The following is a 20,601-nucleotide window of genomic DNA, read 5'->3' on the forward strand; positions in this document are numbered from 1 at the left end:
CCCTTTCACCATCCTCCACTTGGATTGTCTAACCACAAGCATTTTCCTTGGGAGACTTTCATTTGACTCCTTTCAATAAATCGATACATTTGGATGAAAAAAAGGCAACTTTGGAAATATGTACAATTTTTATCAAGGACCATGATAGATAAATACCAGTTAAAATCTCTCTTACAGGAGAGAGGATGTAACAGTGAATGATATGAAAAAGGTAGTAGTCATTCTCCATTGAGGAAATCTACACAGAGAAAGATGTTTCACAGATAGTAGGTGTCTCCAGCTAGGATTCCATACATATTTTGGTGCTGGCACAACATGCTGCTGAGAAAGAAGTAATTATTTTCCCTTTTGGTACGTGCCTTGCAAAGGCACTCCCCTTGTACAATAGCCCCACTCCTTGTTGCTGTCTGCTACATGGCTCTGCACAGAAAAGATTTTTTCATCCACTACAGCCTTAAATGTGGGATGTCCTTCTGATGGGGAAACCATCCCAGCAGGACTAGCAGAACAGAGGGAAGGTTCTTTGTAATAAAGATGCCATTTTGTAGATGGTAAAACCAGCAGCAGGTGAAATTTGACCATATGACAAGCAGATGTTTTTCAAAATTGCCAGAATAGAAACATCAAGATTGGTTGGAAAGAGGTTGGAAATTGTAGCACGCAGAACATGCATAACAGAAATTTACAAACATGAAATGGTACACAAGGATGCTTTTAGAAAAGGCTTCTTGCATTGGTAAGTGTTGACACATTCTCAAAATACTCTCCTGTCTGGGAAGAAGGTACCCTGCCTCCAAAGGCATCTTCTTTTTGAGCAGATCAGGCAGTAGCAATAAAACAGCTCTACAGTCTGAGACATCAGGTTATTTTTAACATCTCCCATTCATTTCTCACCTTAATCTACTTGCCTTTCCACTACAGAATCAGGATAGAACAGGTTCCTGTAATTCCTGATGAGCTGTAAGTAAAGGAGTGTATTGGCAGAGATTGTAAAACCTGCTCTACAGCATTATGTATGCAGAAGAATTTAGAAAGGCAATGACAAACAACCTTGGGGCCATTCTTCTAAGCTTGGGGAACCAGGTGCAAGATGGAAAGTAGACCCATATACATACTTAACAAGGTTGCAAGTTATTTGAAAGTGTTTTGATAAAATAAAAACATAAATCAGAGCATATAGCTTACTTTAGTGCACATAAGGTAGTACAGGAGACTCACTAAGTGTCATAAGAACTCAAGAGATTCAGAGGCCCATCAAAAGCAGGCAGATTCTAGACATGGACCTCCCAGTTAATGCATAGGTGTATGATTTTTTTAGTTTTAGAGGTATGTGTTCCAACTAGATTTTTAAAACCAGTAGTAATTTCACAGCTGACAAAGATTCTGAAATCTGAGCAGTGTTTTAATTGGCATTTCCCTTAAAGGAATAAAACATTACTTTGAAGTTGTTTTTTTCAGTAGCAATACACAAACGTATTTCTGGTTGCATACCAAGTTGGAAAAGCATTCCTTTGCTAAAACAAAATAAATGCTTTATTGATGTATAATTTGTCTCTGTTTCTAAGAGCTGTTATGGGCAGCAAACCAACTTTGTACTTCTTTCCATATGGGTCATTAGATTTGGCTTTCTGATGATGATGATTTCCTCTGAGCTCTTAAAAGGATATCTGCTTTGATATTAATATATGACATATAAGAGCTGCTTCACAGACAATAAAAAAGCAGTATAATTGAGCATTTTGTGGGGAATAGCATAATTCCTAGCTATTCAGAGCTCTCAATTCCAAGAAGATACATTAAAAAGAGAGAATAAAGGCACAATACCTAGAAAGCCAAGAAAAGTTTGTCTTTGTACTCTGTTCAAATCATAATTCAAGGATATTAAATCAAGGTTTGCACGCACCAAAGGCTGAAATCTACTGTATCAAAGGGTTATTAGTAATTATACCTTTTATTGGGTATTCTGTCTGTAAAATCCTAATAACCTGGTAATAACAAAAAAGTGAATTATTTCTTCAGTATAGTGTATTTTGTATGTGCATAACTGAGAAATGTGATCAGTGCCATGGTCTAGTTGACTGGATAGGGCTGGGTGCTAGGTTGGACTGGATGATCTTAGAGGTCTCTTCCAACCTGGTTGATTCTATGAATCCCACTCAAGGTCGCAAAAGCTTAATAATGGCACATTTCTGTGAAGATCTTTTTGTCTGTTAACTGTAAGCTAACATATCAGTACCTTTTGGAAACTTTAGTCAACAGCTAAAGGACATACTGCATGTTGCAGAAGGCAAGGAAGATCAGTGTCTAAGAGGCAGAAAGGATGCTTAAAGGAGTAGAGCAGATGATAACAACAATCTGTAAAGAGAAGAATTGAAAGAGTTTTTAAGGAAGGTGAAGTGGAAAAAGGAAGGATAAATGAGGGAGTGTCTCTGATTATGAAATAAGGGACTGCCACCATAGCAGGATTTAAACAGATCGCAGTCAAAAGGGTGTAGAAGAGATCACAGCATCTGCATAAGCCCTTTACTCTCAGAGACGTTAAACTCTCTGCAGAAACCAATGCTACTTGGAGGAAACTATGTTAGGGTACTGCAGCAGGAGTATAGATTTACTCAGAGAAACACACCAGGTCCAGGAATATAGAGCCAAGAGATCATAGAATCATAGAATCAACCAGGTTGGAAGAGAACTCCAAGATCATCCAGTCCAACCTAGCACCCAGCCCTAGCCAGTCAACCAGACCATGGCACTCAGTGCCTCAGCCAGGCTTTTCTTGAAGACCTCCAGGGATGGTGCCTCCACCACCTCCCTGGGCAGCCCATTCCAATGCCAATCACTCTCTCTGCCAACAACTTCCTCCTAACATCCAGCCTAGACCTCCCCTGGCACAACTTGAGACTGTGTCCCCTTGTTCTGTTGCTGGTTGCCTGGCAGAAGAAACCAACCCCACACCTGGCTACAACCTCCCTTCAGGTAGTTGTAGACAGCAATGAGGTCACCCCTGAGCCTCCTCTTCTCCAGGCTAAACACCCCCAGCTCCCTCAGCCTCTCCTCATAGGGTTCGTGTTCCAGATGTGCAAAGTGAGGGGAGCTGCGGCTGCTCCCATGTCCGACGACTGACACAACTACAGAGTTATGATCCGTGCCACTTGTGTGTGACGAGGTGTTGAGACAGCATGCTGAGGGCAGCAGTGACTGCCAGCTGGGCCTGTGTGGCTGAATGGGCAATTCTTCACCGGCTACCAGGAAAACTTGCACCAGTGGTGGCCCTGTGTGCCGGCACCCTCGGCAAGAACGCTGCTCAGCCCTGCCTTACCGCCTCCCGCTGGTGCTGCCGGCTTGCTCTCCTCTGCTTTCCAGACTGGTCCGCAGAAGGTGAATGCTGTGGAGCTTGCAAGCGGGGCAAGAGACCCGCAAAGCCTTGCCGGCTACGTATGCAGCGATGCCGCGTATCCCCGCGTCGTTTCCTGGGGAGCTTTGTCGGCGCCCTGAGCAGTTGACGGCAGACACAGCTGAGCCAGCGAGGGACGCCTACTTCGCTGTCTGGAGAGCCCCGGGAGCTCTCCCCGAGAGCGGAGTGCCTGCGTACCAGCGCTGTGAGCGCGGCACGCCGGAGCGCCGTAGGCATCTCTAACCCCGCTCCCCATACCGCCACGCTCATAGGGGGCGCTGTCAGCCCCGGCCGCACCGCACATCCGGGACCCGGAACGGGGGCAGAGCGCCTCGGCAGTCAGCGCTCCTCTCACGCTCTCCGCGGCCGCTGGTGCGCCGCTGTCGGTGTCGGCGCTGCTCCGCGGGGGGGCGGGCCCGCAGGCGGCGGCGAACACGGTTGGCCCTTTTCCCTGTTAGCCCCGCCCCCCGGCCTGGCGCTCCCCACGCCGCTCGTGCAGCGGGGCCCGGGTCCCCTCTGCCCACGGGGCTCGGTGGCGCCTGGCGCTGGGCGCTCTCTCTCTGCCCCCTTTCCAGGGCGCGCTGCCGCCGGGCGGTCGGCGCAGGCGCGGGGGAAGCGCAGGCGCGCCGCCGTGCGGGCGGGAGGGCGGAGCGGGTGGGCGGTTGGTGGGGGGAAGGTGTGAGCAGCTGCTCGCGCGCGGCGGCTGGCGGCGGCGCTTTCCCCCCCCCAACCCCCGCGACGGGCCGGGCGGCGCGGAGCAGCCCCGCGCCTTCTCCGCTGCAGTTCCCCCGCGCCCGCCGGGCCGCCGCCGTTGGATGCGGGGTGGCGGCAGCAGCAGGAGCAGCGCCGCGCGGAGCCGGGGTGTAAGATGGAGGGCCTGACGCTGAGCGAGGCGGAGCAGCGCTACTACTGCGACCTCTTCTCCTACTGCGACACCGAGAGCACCAAGAAAGTGGCGTCCAACGGGCGAGTCCTGGAGCTCTTCCGCGCCGCGCAGCTGCCCAACGACGTGGTCATGCAGGTAGCCGTTGCAGACTCCTGGGGGGGCAGCGGGCTCGGCACTCGCTCGCCGTTAGTGCCCGCGGGGAGCCAGCCCTGCTGGGAGCTGCCGCCCCTCCCCTCTGCCGCGCTCAGTTCGGCCCTCACCCCCAGCAGCCCTCTGGCAGGGGTCATCCCGCCGGCAGTGGCGGGCCAGCGCTGGGAGGCCGGAGCGGGACCCGCCGGCGTACTCGGGAGCTATTGTCCGGGCCAGGAACCGGCCACCTGAGGCCAGGCAGGAGCAGAAGGCTTGAATCTCGCCGACGCGGAGTGAAGGGTGGGGGCTGCAGTTAGTTGCTGCGCTGAGGAGTGTGGCCGCAGCAGGCCCCCGCGTACGTACTTGTGGGGCCTCTGTCTACAGGGCTGGGAAGGGCTGCTGATAATCTCTGCTGGCCGTGTTCAGCAACTGGTAGGAAAGCGTCTTGTTTGCTTCATGTCGCAGAGGCCGTCCAAAGCATGAGAATCCCAATGGATTTTGGGGACGAGGGTCAGATTGATCCCACAATCTACTGATAAAGAGCAGCACAGAAGGAGGTCTGGGTTTGTATCGTTGGGTGCTCCTGACCCTGATCCAGTTCCCCTAAAATGTGCGTGTTTTTTTGATACTGATACCCAGCAAGTATTGATTTACCTGCAGTCATCAAAACACTTCCAACACTGAAAAATGCAGTGTTGAGAATGACACGAACCTGTACTTGCAGTACATAAGTGCACTTAATTCCTTAGCCAGGTTATGCCTGAAAGTAGTAGCAGTATTGTAGAGCTGCTGACCTACAGAAGAAAAAGTCTGTTCTGATGCACCATGTGTGATTCTTTGAGGAGTGTATTCTCAGTGAGCTGCTCTTATGGATCACTGTTTGTAATAATTTGCTGCTTCTGCCGTTCCCTTTGCCATTATTTAGCGATTTAAAGTTTATGTAGTTTTAACTCTATCTAAAAAGCTGCGCTGCCTTTTATGCAGTTTCATCCTCAACCTAATGAGATAAGCAGCCCTTTTAACAGAGCTTTAAAGTTGTCATAGCCAGAAATAGATTACACAAATTTCAGTGTTCTGCAATTTAGTACCAGGCTTAGGAGAGTACTTCAGTAGTAGCTAGGGTTACTGTTGATGTGCTTTGGGCTCCTGAGTGCAATGTGGATAGTTAAAATAGTTTAAGATGCTGAAAAGTGGAAGAGGACTGAATAACAAGTGCTTCTTGCTGAATAACAAGTGCTTCTTGCTGGTAAAACTAGTAATACTGTATTTGAGGACTTGTTAGACTGGACTTAAGAGAGTCTGCATGCTCAGTATTATGAGTGAAGTTTCTCAGGGGCCACTCACTGCTGCTTTTCCGTGTGACAAACCAATTTTGGAAAAAATCATCCCAGGAAAGTGAATGTTTACATATTTTTTGTATTTTAAATCTATTTTGCAAAAAACCTGATGTGCATCACTGTATAGGTAAAGCAGGGTAGTGCTAGGGATTTTGTTTTATGCAAGGATTTAGTACAAAAACTTGAGAAGACTTGGAATTTTAAATACAAGTGGCCACTTTATGTCCATATCTGTGCACAGAAGGTTACAGAATCACAGAATTAACCAGGTTGGAAAAGACCTTCGAGATCATCGAGTCCAACGTAACACCTTCTGATTAACTAAACCATGGCACTACCTCATCCAGTCTCCTTTTAAGCACCTCCAGGGACGGTGACTCCACCTCCCCAGGCAGCCCATTCCAATGGGAAATCACTCTTCTTGTGAAGAACTTCTTCCTAACATCCGTCCTAAACCTGCCCTGGCACAGCTTGAGACTGTCCCCTCAATCTGTCACTGGTTGTCTGGGAGAGGAGACCAACCCCCACCTGACTACGACCTTTCTTCAGGTAGTTGTAGACAGCAATAAGGTCTCCTGAAAATATCTCCCCTGAGATATTTTCTTGCAAAGCAGGTTGCATCTGAAGAAGAGAAACTATTCAGACATCATTCCACAGGTTCTAAATACATTAACTCAAGAAGCAGGCAGACCTTGCTTATCACTGTAGTGATCTTAAGGAAAACCTTGTAGTTAAAATGGCAAACAAGATATTAGATTGCCTGAGGAATGAGACTGTAAATAATACAAAGAAACTCAGAATGTCCTTAGCAGTTTGATTCATTAAGAGTACCTCACTGTTGGTCACCTCTAAAATGCCTTGTACTTGTAAGCAGGAGAATCTACTTGTGTGGTGACTTCATGTTCTCTTTAGAGTGTGGTTGTACCTCAGGTTAACATGCAGGAATGCACTGGATGAGGGCTTCTTCGAAAAATTCCATTTGACCTTTTGGAAGCTGTAACTAACTGAAACATCAAGATGATGTAGCTTAAGAAATAAGGAAACCCAGTGGAGGAGATAGAGTTTTCTTTTGACTGCGTAGTGTTGTGTTCTTTCCTGTTCATTTGGAGCACCTGATGCTCACGGGGAAAGGAACTTGATTCAGTTACCCAATGCTTATATAATCCTGGAGGACAAGTGTACTAGCCACGCAAATGCTAAGTGCCTTTGTAGGTGTGGAAAACACAGTGCAGAAGTACAGATCTTCAAACTCACCAGGACCAAGTAATCCTAACTACCTCAGAGTTTTTCCTCTTCAAAGGTATCTGCAGACCCATACTACTGAATAATTCAGGATTGAGTGTTAGAAATGAAAATGTGCAGCATTGCATTTTTAGACTGGTAACTTGTTTTGCCTGCAAAGCTGTTGTTTAAAGGCTGTATATATGTGCCTCCTTTCCTGTGAATATTTATCTTTGTGTGATACCTGTCTTGCATCATGAGAAGTTAATACATGTGGGTAATTGTTCCTAATCACTCTCATTTCTGTCTCTAAGAGACATTGTTAGCTGACTGTTAAATGGGAATAAACGAATCTCTGGAAAACAGGAACACTTATGGTTGCTGAATACAAATCATATGCTCACAAAGGAACAAAGCCATGTGAAAGAAAAGCTGAATATCCACTTGGTACACATCTACAAAAGGACAGCCTTATTACCAGGACAAAAACACCATACCGAAGGTGTTACCTTAACCACACTGTGAGAACGCCAATCTTTATTAACCCATATTTGTGGGGGTTTTGTGCACATCCCTGAAATCAGGATTTGCATAGAACGCCGAATAAAAACGTGTGTTGGGAGAACAAGTCCAGCTACTTCACAACAGTTAGCATGAGTCTTTCAGTTGCTTTCAGGGTGTGGTTTCACACTGCAGCTAAACCAATCTAGCGGTGGGTTGCTGCTGAAGTAGGTGATTCAGTTCTCCCCCTTCCCCCAGCCATGTGCTCCTCCTGCTGTTTCTCCTTTCAAGAGTGCTAGCCAATGCTGTTGTACGCTGTCATCGGGGGCTATACAAGCAGAAAGTTAATCGGAACTTTTTGTTGGTTTTAACTTTATCAGATAAAAGTGGGGCTGAATGAATGTCAGTGCTGGCACAAGGAAGGAAGCAAGGCTGGAGTAAAAGAGAACTTATTTTCTTGAGCAATTAGATAGTTGTGAACTAGTGTGGGTTTCATGGTAACTTAAACCGCTAGAAGCAGGAATTGCCTTATTTTGGCACTGGCGCTCATTTGAACAGACAGTGAGCTGGTTCAGGGAACTTGTTCAGCCAAAAGTTACCGAGTTTTGTTGAGTTACTTTTCACTTGACTCAGCTGCTTGAGTTATGGCTTAATTGCATGTGCATCGATGTTTGTACTAGCAAGTAGTATGACACAAGTGATGCTGATGAGCTGACATCAGCCCTGTGTATTTATTTCAGAAGTTATCCTTTAGTAAAGTTCTGGCCTGATTTTGTAGGCTGAATGTTATCAGGGATTCGTTGGGTGCACTTCTAGAGTATTTCTAGGTTAGCTTCATGGAAAAAAAAAACAACTAGTTGCCTATTCTGAAGTAGCTGTACAGTAGGAGCCAGAGCTGGGAGTGTGATCAGAAAATTGACTTCCAAAGCACATTTTGCATCTCACCTGAAATACCAATGTAGATATGCTCTTTAAAGTCAGTTCTTGGTGCCTCTGTAGTTACAATGAAGTTGCTTGTAAAAGCTACTGTGAACCAAAAAACATGTTGTGAAGTTTGTATTATATAAACACTGTGTACATCTACATTGCATCTGTATTTGTGCATGGGAGTAATGGTTGTCCCACTTGTCCAGTTTGTAGAATCCTTATTTAGATCATTTAACCACAGAATGTTTGAACTTTCACTTTTTACTCTGATTTTGAATTGCAAGACAAGAAACAAATCAGTTTTGCATTTGTAAATAATTCAGGGCATCATACTTTAAGATACAACATTGCTATAACTCAAGAAATATATGAGTATCTGCATGTATCACAGTATCAACAAGGTTGGAAAAGACCTCAGAGGTAATCAAGTCCAACCCCTTACCACAATTCTCAAGGCTAGACCATGGCACCAAGTGCCACGTCCAATCCTGCCTTGAACAGCTCCAGGGACGGCGACTCCACCACCTCCCCGGGCAGCCCATTCCAGTGTCCAATGACTCTCTCAGGGAAGAACTTTCTCCTCACCTCAAGCCTAAATCTCCCCTGGCGCAGCCTGAGGCTGTGTCCTCTCGTTCTGGTGCTGGCCACCTGAGAGAAGAGAGCAACCTCCCCCTGGCCACAACCACCCCTCAGGTAGTTGTAGACAGCAATAAGGTCTGCCCTGAGCCTCCTCTTCTCCAGGCTAACCAATCCCAGCTCCCTCAGCCTCTCCTCGTAGGGCTGTGCTCAAGGCCTCTCCCCAGCCTCGTTGCCCTTCTCTGGACACACTCAAGCATCTCAATGTCCCTCCTAAACTGGGGGGCCCAGAACTTCATAAAAAAAATGTTCACCTTTAGTGTTGACATTGTACAGCAATGTTACCTGACTGCTGATTTAGTGTTAGAAAGCCTTTGAAATGATGAATTGTACAATTATGCCAAGTATCTTCAATTCCAATATACTGGCGCTGGCCTGTTAAAAACTTTGTGTAAAGCCTAAGTTTAGCCCTTGTAAGCCAATTCCAAGGTGCTTGGGGGTTGTGGTGGTGGTTTTGTTTTTTTTTAGGGATGTGGGGTGGTGTTTGTTATGGCTTGGTGTGGGCTTTTTTATTTCTGAGGATTCTACAGTTTTGATTGTCCTCAGGTCATTGATTAGAAAAAGTTGCTGTCTCTGGTTGTCTGCCTCAGTTCTGTCAGTTTGCTGCCTTCGTGTCAGGAGTTGGAAGGAGGTGAATACTTGTGATGCAGCTGCTTCCTTGTAAAGTCCAGACTCTTAGCACAAAGCCTTGTTCATCAGCTGCAGTTTGAGTGACAACTGCAAATGGAAGCTGAGCCATGCTTAGGATTACTTGTGAGGTGGAGACATGTGGAAGACTCAACCTCGTTCCGGTTAATTTGCTTAATATATTATCTTTTCAGAACTGGTGGAGTAAGAAGTTAGAATTCCTTAAGTGTCAAATGACTTGCCTTCCCTTCAGCATTTTGGATCTGGAGTCAGTCTCTTTAAAATAAAATACCACTTCTAGAACTTTAAAATACACAGGTGTATTCCTCTCCTAGTATTAACCTTTACCTAATCTGCAAAGAATGCCAAATTTTGAAAAAGAAATCACTCAATTGAGTTTTTGAGTTTGTTGTTTGGTTGGTTTGTTGTTTTTCTTTAAACCTCAGACTTCTGTTTGTGACATTTGAAAACAGTTTAATTTCTTCTGAGACAGTATTCACAACTAAGGCCTTTTTCAGTGTAGAAATGTAGAACTACAGGATTTTTCTTACAAATTCATAGTATTTTATCCCGAGCACCAAAACCCAGATGAATCCATAGCCTTTATGATTATAATTGTACATAATTTATATTTAAATTTCTATATGTAGTATTTGTGTACTTGAAGGATGTTTGTACCCGTGGTGTGCTATAGCTCAGGTCTTGTTTAGGAAATAAGAGTTGTCAGAAATCTGTTGTAAATACAGTGTCTGAATCTGCAGTTAAGAATACCCAGTTTGTGAATTGCACATTTTTCCCCCCTCAAACGTTAGTATTTTTCTTTTCTCTTGGCTGAGCAGTAGGTTCATTTTGTTTAATGAAGAGATATATAAGCAGTCTGCTTTCTGTGCCAGAAATGGCACTTTGTCTGCTCTGCATCCTGTGAACTGTGCTTTGAGTTTTCTGCAGAATTCTGTTGGAAGTGTTTGCTTCAATGATGCTACCTTCACAAACCCTATAGCAGGTTGCAAACTATTTTCTCTTTGCAGTTAATTGGCCTGAGTAGCTTCATATCTCAGCGGCATTTAGTCACAGAATAATCATTGTTTGCAAGTTGAAGGGCAGGACATTTATAACAGAACTTTAAGAGTGTAGATTAAGTGTGTTTGACTTACACTAAGAAATCAGCCTAAAATAAATGTAATTATGTTGAGCCTTTGAATGCCTTGACTGGCATTCACACTGTGTAGTTGCTTATCTAGTAAATAATTCCTTCATAATTACATGTGCTAGCGCAGCACTCGGCTAATTTCAAGTATCACAGCTCAGCTTTGTTTGAAAACAGTTTATTTTTTTCTTTTTAAATGTGCTGTCAGATGACAGCAGGGATGATTAATATCCTTTCTGACATGACTGGATAGAATTCTAAGATCTGTTTGGAAATATGAGGGCCTTTGGCAAATCCAGCTGTCTTAGAATCAAGTAACCTGTAAAAAATTGTGGACTGTAAGTGTGCTAGTTTGAAGCTAGCTAGAATGTTTTGGTGAGAAGAATTAGATTACAGACTCTGGAAGGAAAACAGTGTGACACCCAAACCATCACAGTAAGCTTCGTGTTTTTTACTTGTAAAGATGATTCTTTTGTGTTAAAAGTTTTGAGCATTTCACCCATTGTCAATAAAAAATGGCAAATATACCTTCCTCTTAGTCTAATCATTAATAAATATTACTGCAGATACTAGGAAAATAGAGGACTTTGCTTACAGTCTTGTGAATTTTCAATTGTTTTCTGTCTTTCAAGACATTAGTCCTATAGACAAACTTCACACCTGTTAGGTCATAAATATTAACCATTTAGGTTGGTCTTTCTTGTAGGATTTCTAGACATCTTCCTAGACATCAGACTGGAATTCTGCTCTTTGCTCAAGCTTAGTCAGAAGTGAGGGTGGGAACAATATTATATCAGATTTTTCTTGCTGGAGTTCCAGTATTGATTAGTGTAAGAATGTATTTCTCCCTTGTTCTTTCCCCTTACACTTCCTTTAGATCACAGAGGTATTATTAAGCCAGCAGTGTCATTCCTTCTAAACTAATGCACTGAACTGATGACCATGTTTGTGACTTGTTTGTTTTTCCCATTGAGGTTGGTGTTTAAAAGAGTTAAATTATCTCCTGCACTTGTTACACAAAAAAAATACTGCATAACTTAGGCATGCCTGTCTGTTTGGAAGAGCTATATTTTGATAGGTTAAAGGGCTTGAAAGAGATGAGAGTCTGACCTGAATTTCTGAGGTAATTGATTTCTGACATCTAAAATGCTCCTGAAGTATGTAACAGAGTAGTGAGTAGACTCTGTTTCAAATATATCTTTCAACTTCTGTTATCCCAGAGAAGAGGCCAGGACTGAGCTGAGTAAAATCTAGCATTAGGTGCTAATTTACTTCTGATTTGGACTCTTAGTCATTAATTTTGAAGAAAAGTCTGTTCTTGCTGCAGTAGTGCATATGACTACTTTTTTTTTCTGACATGAAATGTCTAAAATAGTTTAAGCCTCAGTGTTAGCAGCTCTATTCTGAGTTTCAAATATAGCTCTGTGAATGTGTGGATTTTAGAACTGTGGTTTGTTTAAACTTTGACAGACAGATTGTTAATCCTTGTAGGGCCTTACTAGGGAGAAGGAGAGCAGGGCAGAGCTAGGTAACTAATTAACACTGGTCAGATTGCTCAGAGGAAAACAGATTGAGATGGGAAAGAGACATAAAAGCACTGGGTGAAGTTGCTTCGGTAGACTTGTAGTCAGGAATAACAAGACCAGATCTGGGCAGTCCTATTTGCCCAGGTCACAACTGCTGATTCTGGGATCTGAGAATGCTGTAGTCTCCACTTTACATTAGCAAAAAGCCAGAAACTTCTCTTCATTCTTTCAGAACTTTTGCCATATGTTTGTTGTGGCATAGTGATGAGAGGTGATGTGTTCAGAAAATATTAAAACGGGAATAGTGAACAAAAAATTGCTAGCAAGGAATTTCAATTACTAGAATGCCTTAATTGTAAAGGAGATCCCCAAGGAATCAAAATGTGCTGCTCTCCTCAGCATTAGCAATTATGTAGACATTTTACAGGAAAAATTACAACTTAATGCTTCATGGCAGGAGCATCCACAGTGCTTAGAACTTAAAATGCCCATGCAACCTCTCTTGCACTACTTATTGCAGTAATAATTTAAAATGCTAAATATATTATTGTGGGAAAATAGCTCTCCAGTGTCTTCTGCTTTCTTGGTGCTTATATAGATACATTGGCTGCTGTTGCTGCTTCTAAAAGATAAAATCCCAAGAGCGTTACAGGATCATCTTGGAGTCTCAAATCATCACAGGCTCAGGCATTGAGCTTTCTTGCTGATTTGTCTTTCTTTGTCTCCTATGGCTTGAACTGTTCATGGCATCACCAGGAAAAAGGAGGTGCCCTTGTTATGAGGGCAGTTCCTAGCCTGATGCATGAATATATCTTTCTGAGGAGAATTTTGTTGGGCAAGGCAAAAAAATTGGAGTTACAAAGTGCTCTTAATGTGCCAGGTGAACAGAAAGCCTCATTTTTGCCTTTTCTGCCCCTCCTAAATGCAAAGCATACAGCTTTCCCGAGGCTGCAGCCTTACAAGAAGTTTAGAGACAGACAAACTTGTACTACCAGCCATTGTGTTCTCATGTGCCTTTTAGCTGCTGAGGTGTTGGTTGGTTGTATGGTAGACAGATTGAATTTAATGAAAGGGTGGATAACTAACACAGTAACTTTTTGTGGTGCTACTGAGTGAAGTAATGCTTTGGGATAAAATAGATCAGCAACAATTAGTACTCAGGAATGGGGAATCATACAGCTGAGAGTAGAGGAAGTAGGATCTATTTAGGTTAAGTAGTGATGTAAAATGACATGGTAAGAGGAGACAGGTATGTGGAATATCAGCTTTTAAAAGAGCTTCTCTTTGTGTATCAGAAATTAGTAGTGGTTCTCATAGGTCCCTAGGCTGTCTTTTCTGCTTCAGACTTTATTTTTAATTTATTTCCATATCTTGGTTCTTTGTTGCCATTGCTGCTTGTAAGGTGCCTTTCTCATGAACACCTGCTCTGCCAGAACAGCAGCAGAGAGAATCTTAATAAAAGTGAAGAGCAGCTTGCCTTGAGGTCTTTCAGCTGTGACTTTTGACTTGGGAGGGTACTAACTCTTTTTTTGGGTGAATGTTCATCTGGTTGTCTGGATTTGCCTTTGTTGGTGCTGTTGAACATGTCAGAAGGGAATATGCCTCTTTGTTCTGTCCTTTTTTTGAGGATATTTGTCAGTAATTTGGTTTTGAGTTATAATCAAGTAGGACAGTCTGTGGGTCTAGATATTTGGGGAAATGTCCTCTCTAAACTAATATCTTGAACTTTTTTGTAGTTTGAGTGTAGGGTGCATCTGCCTCATTTTTGTCAGTTGATTGATGTTGGTTACAGTTTGCTACCAAATCAACAGGTGAACTACTGAGCTGTGGAGCTCTGCTGGTAAGATTTGTGTGTATGCCTTGTAAGAGCTTTTTAGGAGCTGTAAGCAAGACCACAAATGTTGATTGCAAATGGAAAAATCAAAGGTACTGCATTAGGAAATGTCTTTGATAACTGAGGCTAATCCACCCTGAGCATACATGCTTTTAGGAAGAACAGGAGATGCTGTAGACTGCTTCTGGAATGGGTCAAAGTCAGGAATGACCTAAAATATGTGGTTTGAAAGTACAAGAATAGGTGAAAATTCTGTTGGTTTGTTTTTTTGGTGTGTGGTACTCACTGTAGCCATTTGCTGAGATGCATATGTTTCATGTGCCTTTCTCATAAATCAGACTTAAATTTTCAGTGCCTTTTGTCTCCTGCTTTTCTGTGAACAGTGGAAGCATGATTTCCCATCTGTCAGTGCTTACTCTGGGAGTGGACACCCTTGTGAAACAGATCTCAAAATACAAGGGCAGAATCATTCCTTCCCAGGCTTAGAATACTGGGTTGTTTTGTGAGCAGCTAGTTCTTTATTTCTGATGTGATAATTCTGAAATTTCATTTAATTGAACTCAAAATGTCTTGTGGAATGAGAAAGTTTAGTTCTTAGTATCTATAGAAAAATCACTGTCAGAGCTGCCCAGTAGCTTTTTCTCACTGTTGGTGTTTTAGCAGTTCGCTCTCACTGTGGATATGTGAAGTGAGAAAATCAAGGGTGGAGAGGTATAAGGAGAGGCTCAGACAGTAGGAGACTCTAAACAGTTTGTTGCCAGAAAGTGTGCTGTCTTGGAAGTCCTCCAGTGCTACTGCCTTTATTTCTTTAAAGGTCTGTGTTCTTAATCCAGGTTTGTGTTATTGTCAGAGATCCATCTTCATGAAACAGTTTGTAAGACTTAAAAGGGAGATTTTGTTACTTGTTACACAACAAAGCACAACAATGTCCCAAATATACTAAGAATTCCCAAGCACAGGATATCAAGTAGTTAACTATATTTACTACTATGCTTCTTAAGTACCTAATAAGATAAAGATACTTATTAGAGGTAATGTTATGCTTGCTGTTTGTCTGCACTTATTAAATGTAGTTCTCAGTATCCTTCATAAATCGATTTTGCAAAAGGTCTTCAGATAGATGTAAGACTATTTGTTTCTCACACAGTGCTATTAGTGCTGAAACAATTTGGAGCAATACTTGGACTTTTTAAGGATTCTTTTCTTTTGTCCAGTGTCCTTTTAATACCTTTTTTCCTTACGTGTCACTGTGTGCCAGCATTTCTAGAGCCTTGCAGAGAACTGGGTCAGAGACTTGGTTAAAAATAACTCATCAAAAGGAGGATCTTTGTCAGTTCTGTCTTGTTTCTGCTACACACTGCTATCAACTGTTGCATCTGAGAAAAGCTACTATCAAAGTGAGATTTTTCTGAAGGAAAGTTGAAAACTGCTGATGAGTAATTCATCAGCGTTGCTTTGTCCACTTGATGATAGATGAGAGAGTGTAGTTAGAAAACTGTCAGACTGTGGTCTGCAGTTAGTGAGGCAGATTGAGATAAGTGAAGTGGCAGGAATTGATCTATTAAACAGACGATTAAAAAGATTAGAAGGTAACAAGTTGCTAGGAAAAAAATATTTACTCTAGAAAAAGCATGAAGGATTTTTTGGATAGATAGTTGGTATGTAGTGGTGGTCAGATGCTTTTTTCTGCTATAGCAGCAGTGATTAGAAGAGGGTTTTTTTTAAACTGCCCTTGTATAGCTCTAGATTACATTACACTGTGAATGTAGGATTAATTTTTGTTGTTACATGACTTCAGGAAGGTATGTTTGTAGGACAGGATATTCTAGTATTCAGTTTGAGGGTAATTCTAATAAACTTCTGAGTCAGAAAACTTCCTGTTGTATTTATTTAATGCTTAAATTTGGTAAGAACTTTAGAATTCTCATCAGTGTATTCCTGCATAAGGGACATAAATAACGTTGTTGATGTGATAGTGTTTTTCATTTTCAACTGTGAATCAAAGTCAGTCTAATGGGTTACATTTTTATTAAACAACCTAGAACTCAGTGCTGATTTTTGTTCTTAATTTTTGGGCATTTTTAGCTGAGGTAACCATGACCTTTTTTAGAAAGAAATGTTTCTTGCTTTTTGTTGAAAGGTTATTGTCAGTATGCACAGTAAAACTCAAAACTGAATACGGAAGGACAGGTGTAATCATACAATCTGATTTAACTCTTATTTGTATCAAATATTGTAAAATTAACATGAAAATTTGGTTTGCATCCCTGATGCATACTTTATATAGTATTGTTTCATTTAAATGTAAGGGGGAAATGTCTTATTCTAAGGGTGATCAGACATTTGAAGTTACTCAGAGTTTGTAGAGTCTCCCTCCTTGGATATATTCCAACTGGACATGGTCCTAAGAAGCCTGTTGTAGCTGAGCCTTCTTTGAGCAGGGGAAGTGGAGTGGATGATCTCAAGGACCATTCTGAGCAGGAATTCTGTGATTTCTCATAGGGTTTCTATATGTTTGTTAATTACACCAATAATACAAACACTACTAGACTACTAGAATGCCTCAAATTAAGAATTTGTTAATAAAATCAGGACTAAATGTGATAGGTTAGACTGGATGATCTTGGAGGTCTCTTCCAACCTGATTGATTCTATGATTCAGAATCCCAGATTTTCTTTTCTTGCATTATATCAATGTGTTTTCTTCTTCCCCCCTCCCCACTCTTCAGTGGATAGATTTATGTTAATGTCATAGTTTGAGGTGATACAAAAAAGATCCTGCTATGAGTTAATTCCCTCCTCCTGGCTGTCAGCATACGCCATGCATGTTGTGAGTTCCAGCCTTCTGAAACTGCCCTAAGGTCTTGCCTCTTACCACCCTCTGGTATGGAACAGTAGGTACTTCAGTAACTGTCAACAAAGAGTAGATGTTTCTAATCTTTAATACGTAGGTAGCATGCATGTTGCTTCATTTGTTGTTTTAGCACTGAAGTCATCCTCGCCTAAATACTGTTGTGCCTTTGCGGAAACAGTGCTTACAGATGATGGCTTTGATTTGCTTTGTAAAAGAAACCTGGGGGCAGGTGGACTGTGATATGCTGGAAAACTCTCCTGGAGAGTTTCTCTGAGTTCTGAAAAGTGTGTCTTTCCAGTTTTGGTGGAGATGTGTTTTTTCTACCTCACTTGGAATTTTTAAGGGTTCTCCATCCAGCCTTAGTGGCTTTGGTTCACAAACGTTTCCAAGTTCAAGGACCTCTTCTTTAAACTTGCAAGAGTTGTAGAAGGTATGTGCTTGAAACAGTGCCATTTGTCAGCACAATTTCCTGTGCCTGTCTGATCTGCACCATCTTCTGGTGTTGTTGGTGCTGTTGCTACTTCAATATGATGGCTGCATGTGCAACTTTGTAATCTACAGCTACTGCACTGAGTGGTGCTTTGGTATTTTTGTTTTGTGGGGGCTTTGTTCATTTGTGGGTTGTTGTGTTTTGTTTGTGTCTAGCAGTTCTGGAGCTTCCGAGTTACTTGCCTTAATCCAGCTAATTGCAGTAGTGTCATTTCTTCAGATCTAAGGAGATGATAGAGTATTTTGTCTTGAAGGGGTCTCTGCAGTCCTTGAGAACTTTAAGGAAATTCCATATCCTCTCTCTTCCTAAGAAGATGAAAGCACTAAACTCTGATCTTGGAGAAGCAATCCCTTCATTACTTTATTATTCTACCCTCCGTCTTAGATAGCTTATTGCCTGTTGAATGATTAAATCCTCTTTCAAGGAGATTATAGATTGCCTGTTTTATGTTCAAACATTTTGCCAGCAGAGAAGTCTCCATTAGATGTTTGCTTTTAGTGATTTTCTTCAACCTTTAGTTATGTTTCTGACTGGATTGTATTCTGTGTGAAATACAGGACTTCTCTGGCTATCTGTGAATAAATTTGACAGCTTCTTGTTGAGCAGCATAAGAGGGTGTTGGGATGGGGGTTTTGTTAGTTTTGTGGGTTTTATATTCTTAGCTTTTTTCTTTTCTCAATGCTTAGATCTGGCATATTTTCTTCATTTATATCTATTTACTTTGAGTCTGTGCTTGTCTTGCTAGTATTTATCTGTCATGGTAGCTTAATTATTAGTTCAGATTTTAACTGAACTTTCAGTCTGGTGGTACTGATTAGCTCCAAACAAGATAATTTCTAGCTTTGAAAATGACCAGAGCTTACTGTTTAATGATTCCATATGCTCCAAATTCACATGTCATTGCTTCCTTGCACAAGAAGCTCTTTCAGAATCTGCTCAGTTATTCATCTATCAGTGCTAGGCCACCAGCTCCACAAATTTTTTCTGTGTTGAGTATAGTTAAGTTTGTAGATATTTATCATTCTTCCAGAATACAGTGCTTTAAAAAAAAAGGAATGTTTTTGCTATCACACTGGTTTCAATTGATACCTGTCTCTTTAATCTCCACTGCTCTAGTTCTGGCAGTTGCTTAAACTCACTGTGGTTATTTTGGACGTGCGGCTGGGTAGAGGCAATTTATTTTAGACGTTGATGCCTCCAAGTTTTGTCATTTGAGTTGTTACTCCTCAGTTTACAGTTACTACTTTCCGTGTGAAATTGAAGGAGGAGAGAAATTATTAGTACTACAAGTAGATAGATGGATATTGTGAGAAATCTCAAGATCATGAGATTAGATGGGGCTCTTCTGAGGGTGTTGAGAAAGCTAGCTGATGTCATTGCAAGTTAACCATTTCTTTGAGTAGTTGTAAAGATCACAACAGGACACCACTTTGTTTCATGTCTTAAGTGAAACAGCATCTCTGGCATTGCTTGGAGAACCTGAAACCTCAGTGCTGAAATCCATGCACGTATGCAGATGCTTTGTGGACTGCATGAATGCCTTATAAGTTTGTTTTAGAAGTTGAAAGTTGAGCTTTATCAAGCCTGTATCAGAAGGTGTCGTTTACAACTGACTAGCTCTTTCACTTCTACTAAATTCTAACCTTGTCACTGAAATTCTTTAGGGGCACATTTGGAGACAGACTCTTTCTTTAACTTCATCACTAATGCACTGTTCAATTCTGTGTGAGAATTATTTGGAAGTCTTCATTTTCTGTTTCTGGTTTACTAATGCTAAAAATGTTGAATGCTGTTTTCTATTGCGGTTACAGGGAAGTGGTTGAATTTCTCTCCGTGGTGATGTTTAGAAGATGTGTAGATGTGATGCCAAGGGACATGGTTTAGTGCTGGGTTTCATAGCTAGGTAATGGTTGGACTCAATCTGAAAAGGTCTTTTCCAACAAAAACAGTTCCATGATTCAATGATACAACTTCTAATTGAATAGCTAATAGTGACATAGAATGTTTATTATGTGCTCTCTTGGCCTTTTTCTTTTTGTGTGTGTTTTTAAAGTTGTTCAGAGGGGGAAGAGTTGGTTTTGCTAGTTACCATCTCTTACTCTGCCTTATCAACTTTGCAGAACCTATAAAGCCTAGGTGAAAGAAAAGGTGGATAATTGCGGAAAAAACAGAAGTTTTAGACTTGATGCTTTTGCTTTTTTTGCATACTCTGACTCCTGTTATATAACATTTAGAGATTACATGTGAAGTTGTTACTGAATGATTGTGTAAGGAAGTTGTTAAAAGCATTCTGTACAAGGCAGGCTGCTGTGTAATGTATGAGATTGCCTCTGTTCATGTTTTAAGTTTATTTGTACAAGTAACTGTGTTTTGTTTCAGATCATGGAGCTCTGTGGTGCAACAAGACTTGGCTATTTTGGAAGAAGTCAATTCTACATTGCTTTAAAACTTGTTGCTGTGGCCCAATCTGGTCTCCCTCTAAGAGTGGAAAGCTTAAATACAGGTAAATCACAGGGCAGTGACAGCAATTTGATAAGTAGAATTATTGTATAATTGGCTCACAGATTGTTGTAGATTAGCCCTGTAAATGTGTAGTCTGTCTTTTTGCACATGTTGCTAACTTAAAAACTGCAGAGAGACTATGAGGAACTTTATTCTTAGGCTAAGATAAATATGAGGCGAAGTACCTTATTCTTAGTGAATATGTGTTGTGTTCATCGTGGGGTAAAGAACTCCTACTGCCTGTTGAGTAGGTAGAAGTTAATTCTGTAGATTGCTAATGTGAGTACTTGGATTCTTCTGAATATACTAATGGGACTAATGTGAATTGGAAGGGAAAAAAGAATGCACAGTTGCAGACTTTTGTAGTTACTGAGTTTATGAAGGCTTGATTGCAACAAATCATCTTTTCTAAAGTTGCATTCCTTCACACTTGGCCTGGCAATTTTATCTCCCTTAACACAAATACAAAGATTAGTGGTTCAAACCTGACCTGTAAAGTCTGATGTGCTAGTTTGAGGCTAATTGGAATATTTCCATGAGAGAAATTAGATTCTAGGCTGTGAAAAGGAAACATTGGTGATGTCTATTTCACT

At 41.8% G+C, this 20,601-nt stretch overlaps 1 protein-coding gene across 5 annotated transcripts in view; it reads left to right on the forward strand.

The window, feature by feature from the left end:
• The first annotated feature begins 4,071 nt into the window (after positions 1–4,071).
• REPS1 (RALBP1 associated Eps domain containing 1) overlaps positions 4,072–20,601 on the forward strand; it is a 67,409-nt gene continuing 50,879 nt past the window's right edge. For 4 of the 5 annotated variants that reach the window (XM_064169481.1, XM_064169482.1, XM_064169484.1 and 1 more), the window contains exons 1-2: positions 4,076–4,412; positions 19,886–20,009. In XM_064169481.1, coding sequence (XP_064025551.1) covers positions 4,260–4,412; positions 19,886–20,009 — 277 coding nt within the window. In that variant the 5' untranslated portion in view covers positions 4,076–4,259. Of the gene's footprint in view, positions 4,413–19,885; positions 20,010–20,601 lie in introns of all 5 variants that reach the window. The other variant, XM_064169486.1, reaches the window with a different exon arrangement.

The sequence above is a fragment of the Pogoniulus pusillus genome, chromosome 31 (assembly GCF_015220805.1).
Source record: "Pogoniulus pusillus isolate bPogPus1 chromosome 31, bPogPus1.pri, whole genome shotgun sequence".
Taxonomy (NCBI): Eukaryota; Metazoa; Chordata; class Aves; order Piciformes; family Lybiidae; genus Pogoniulus; species Pogoniulus pusillus.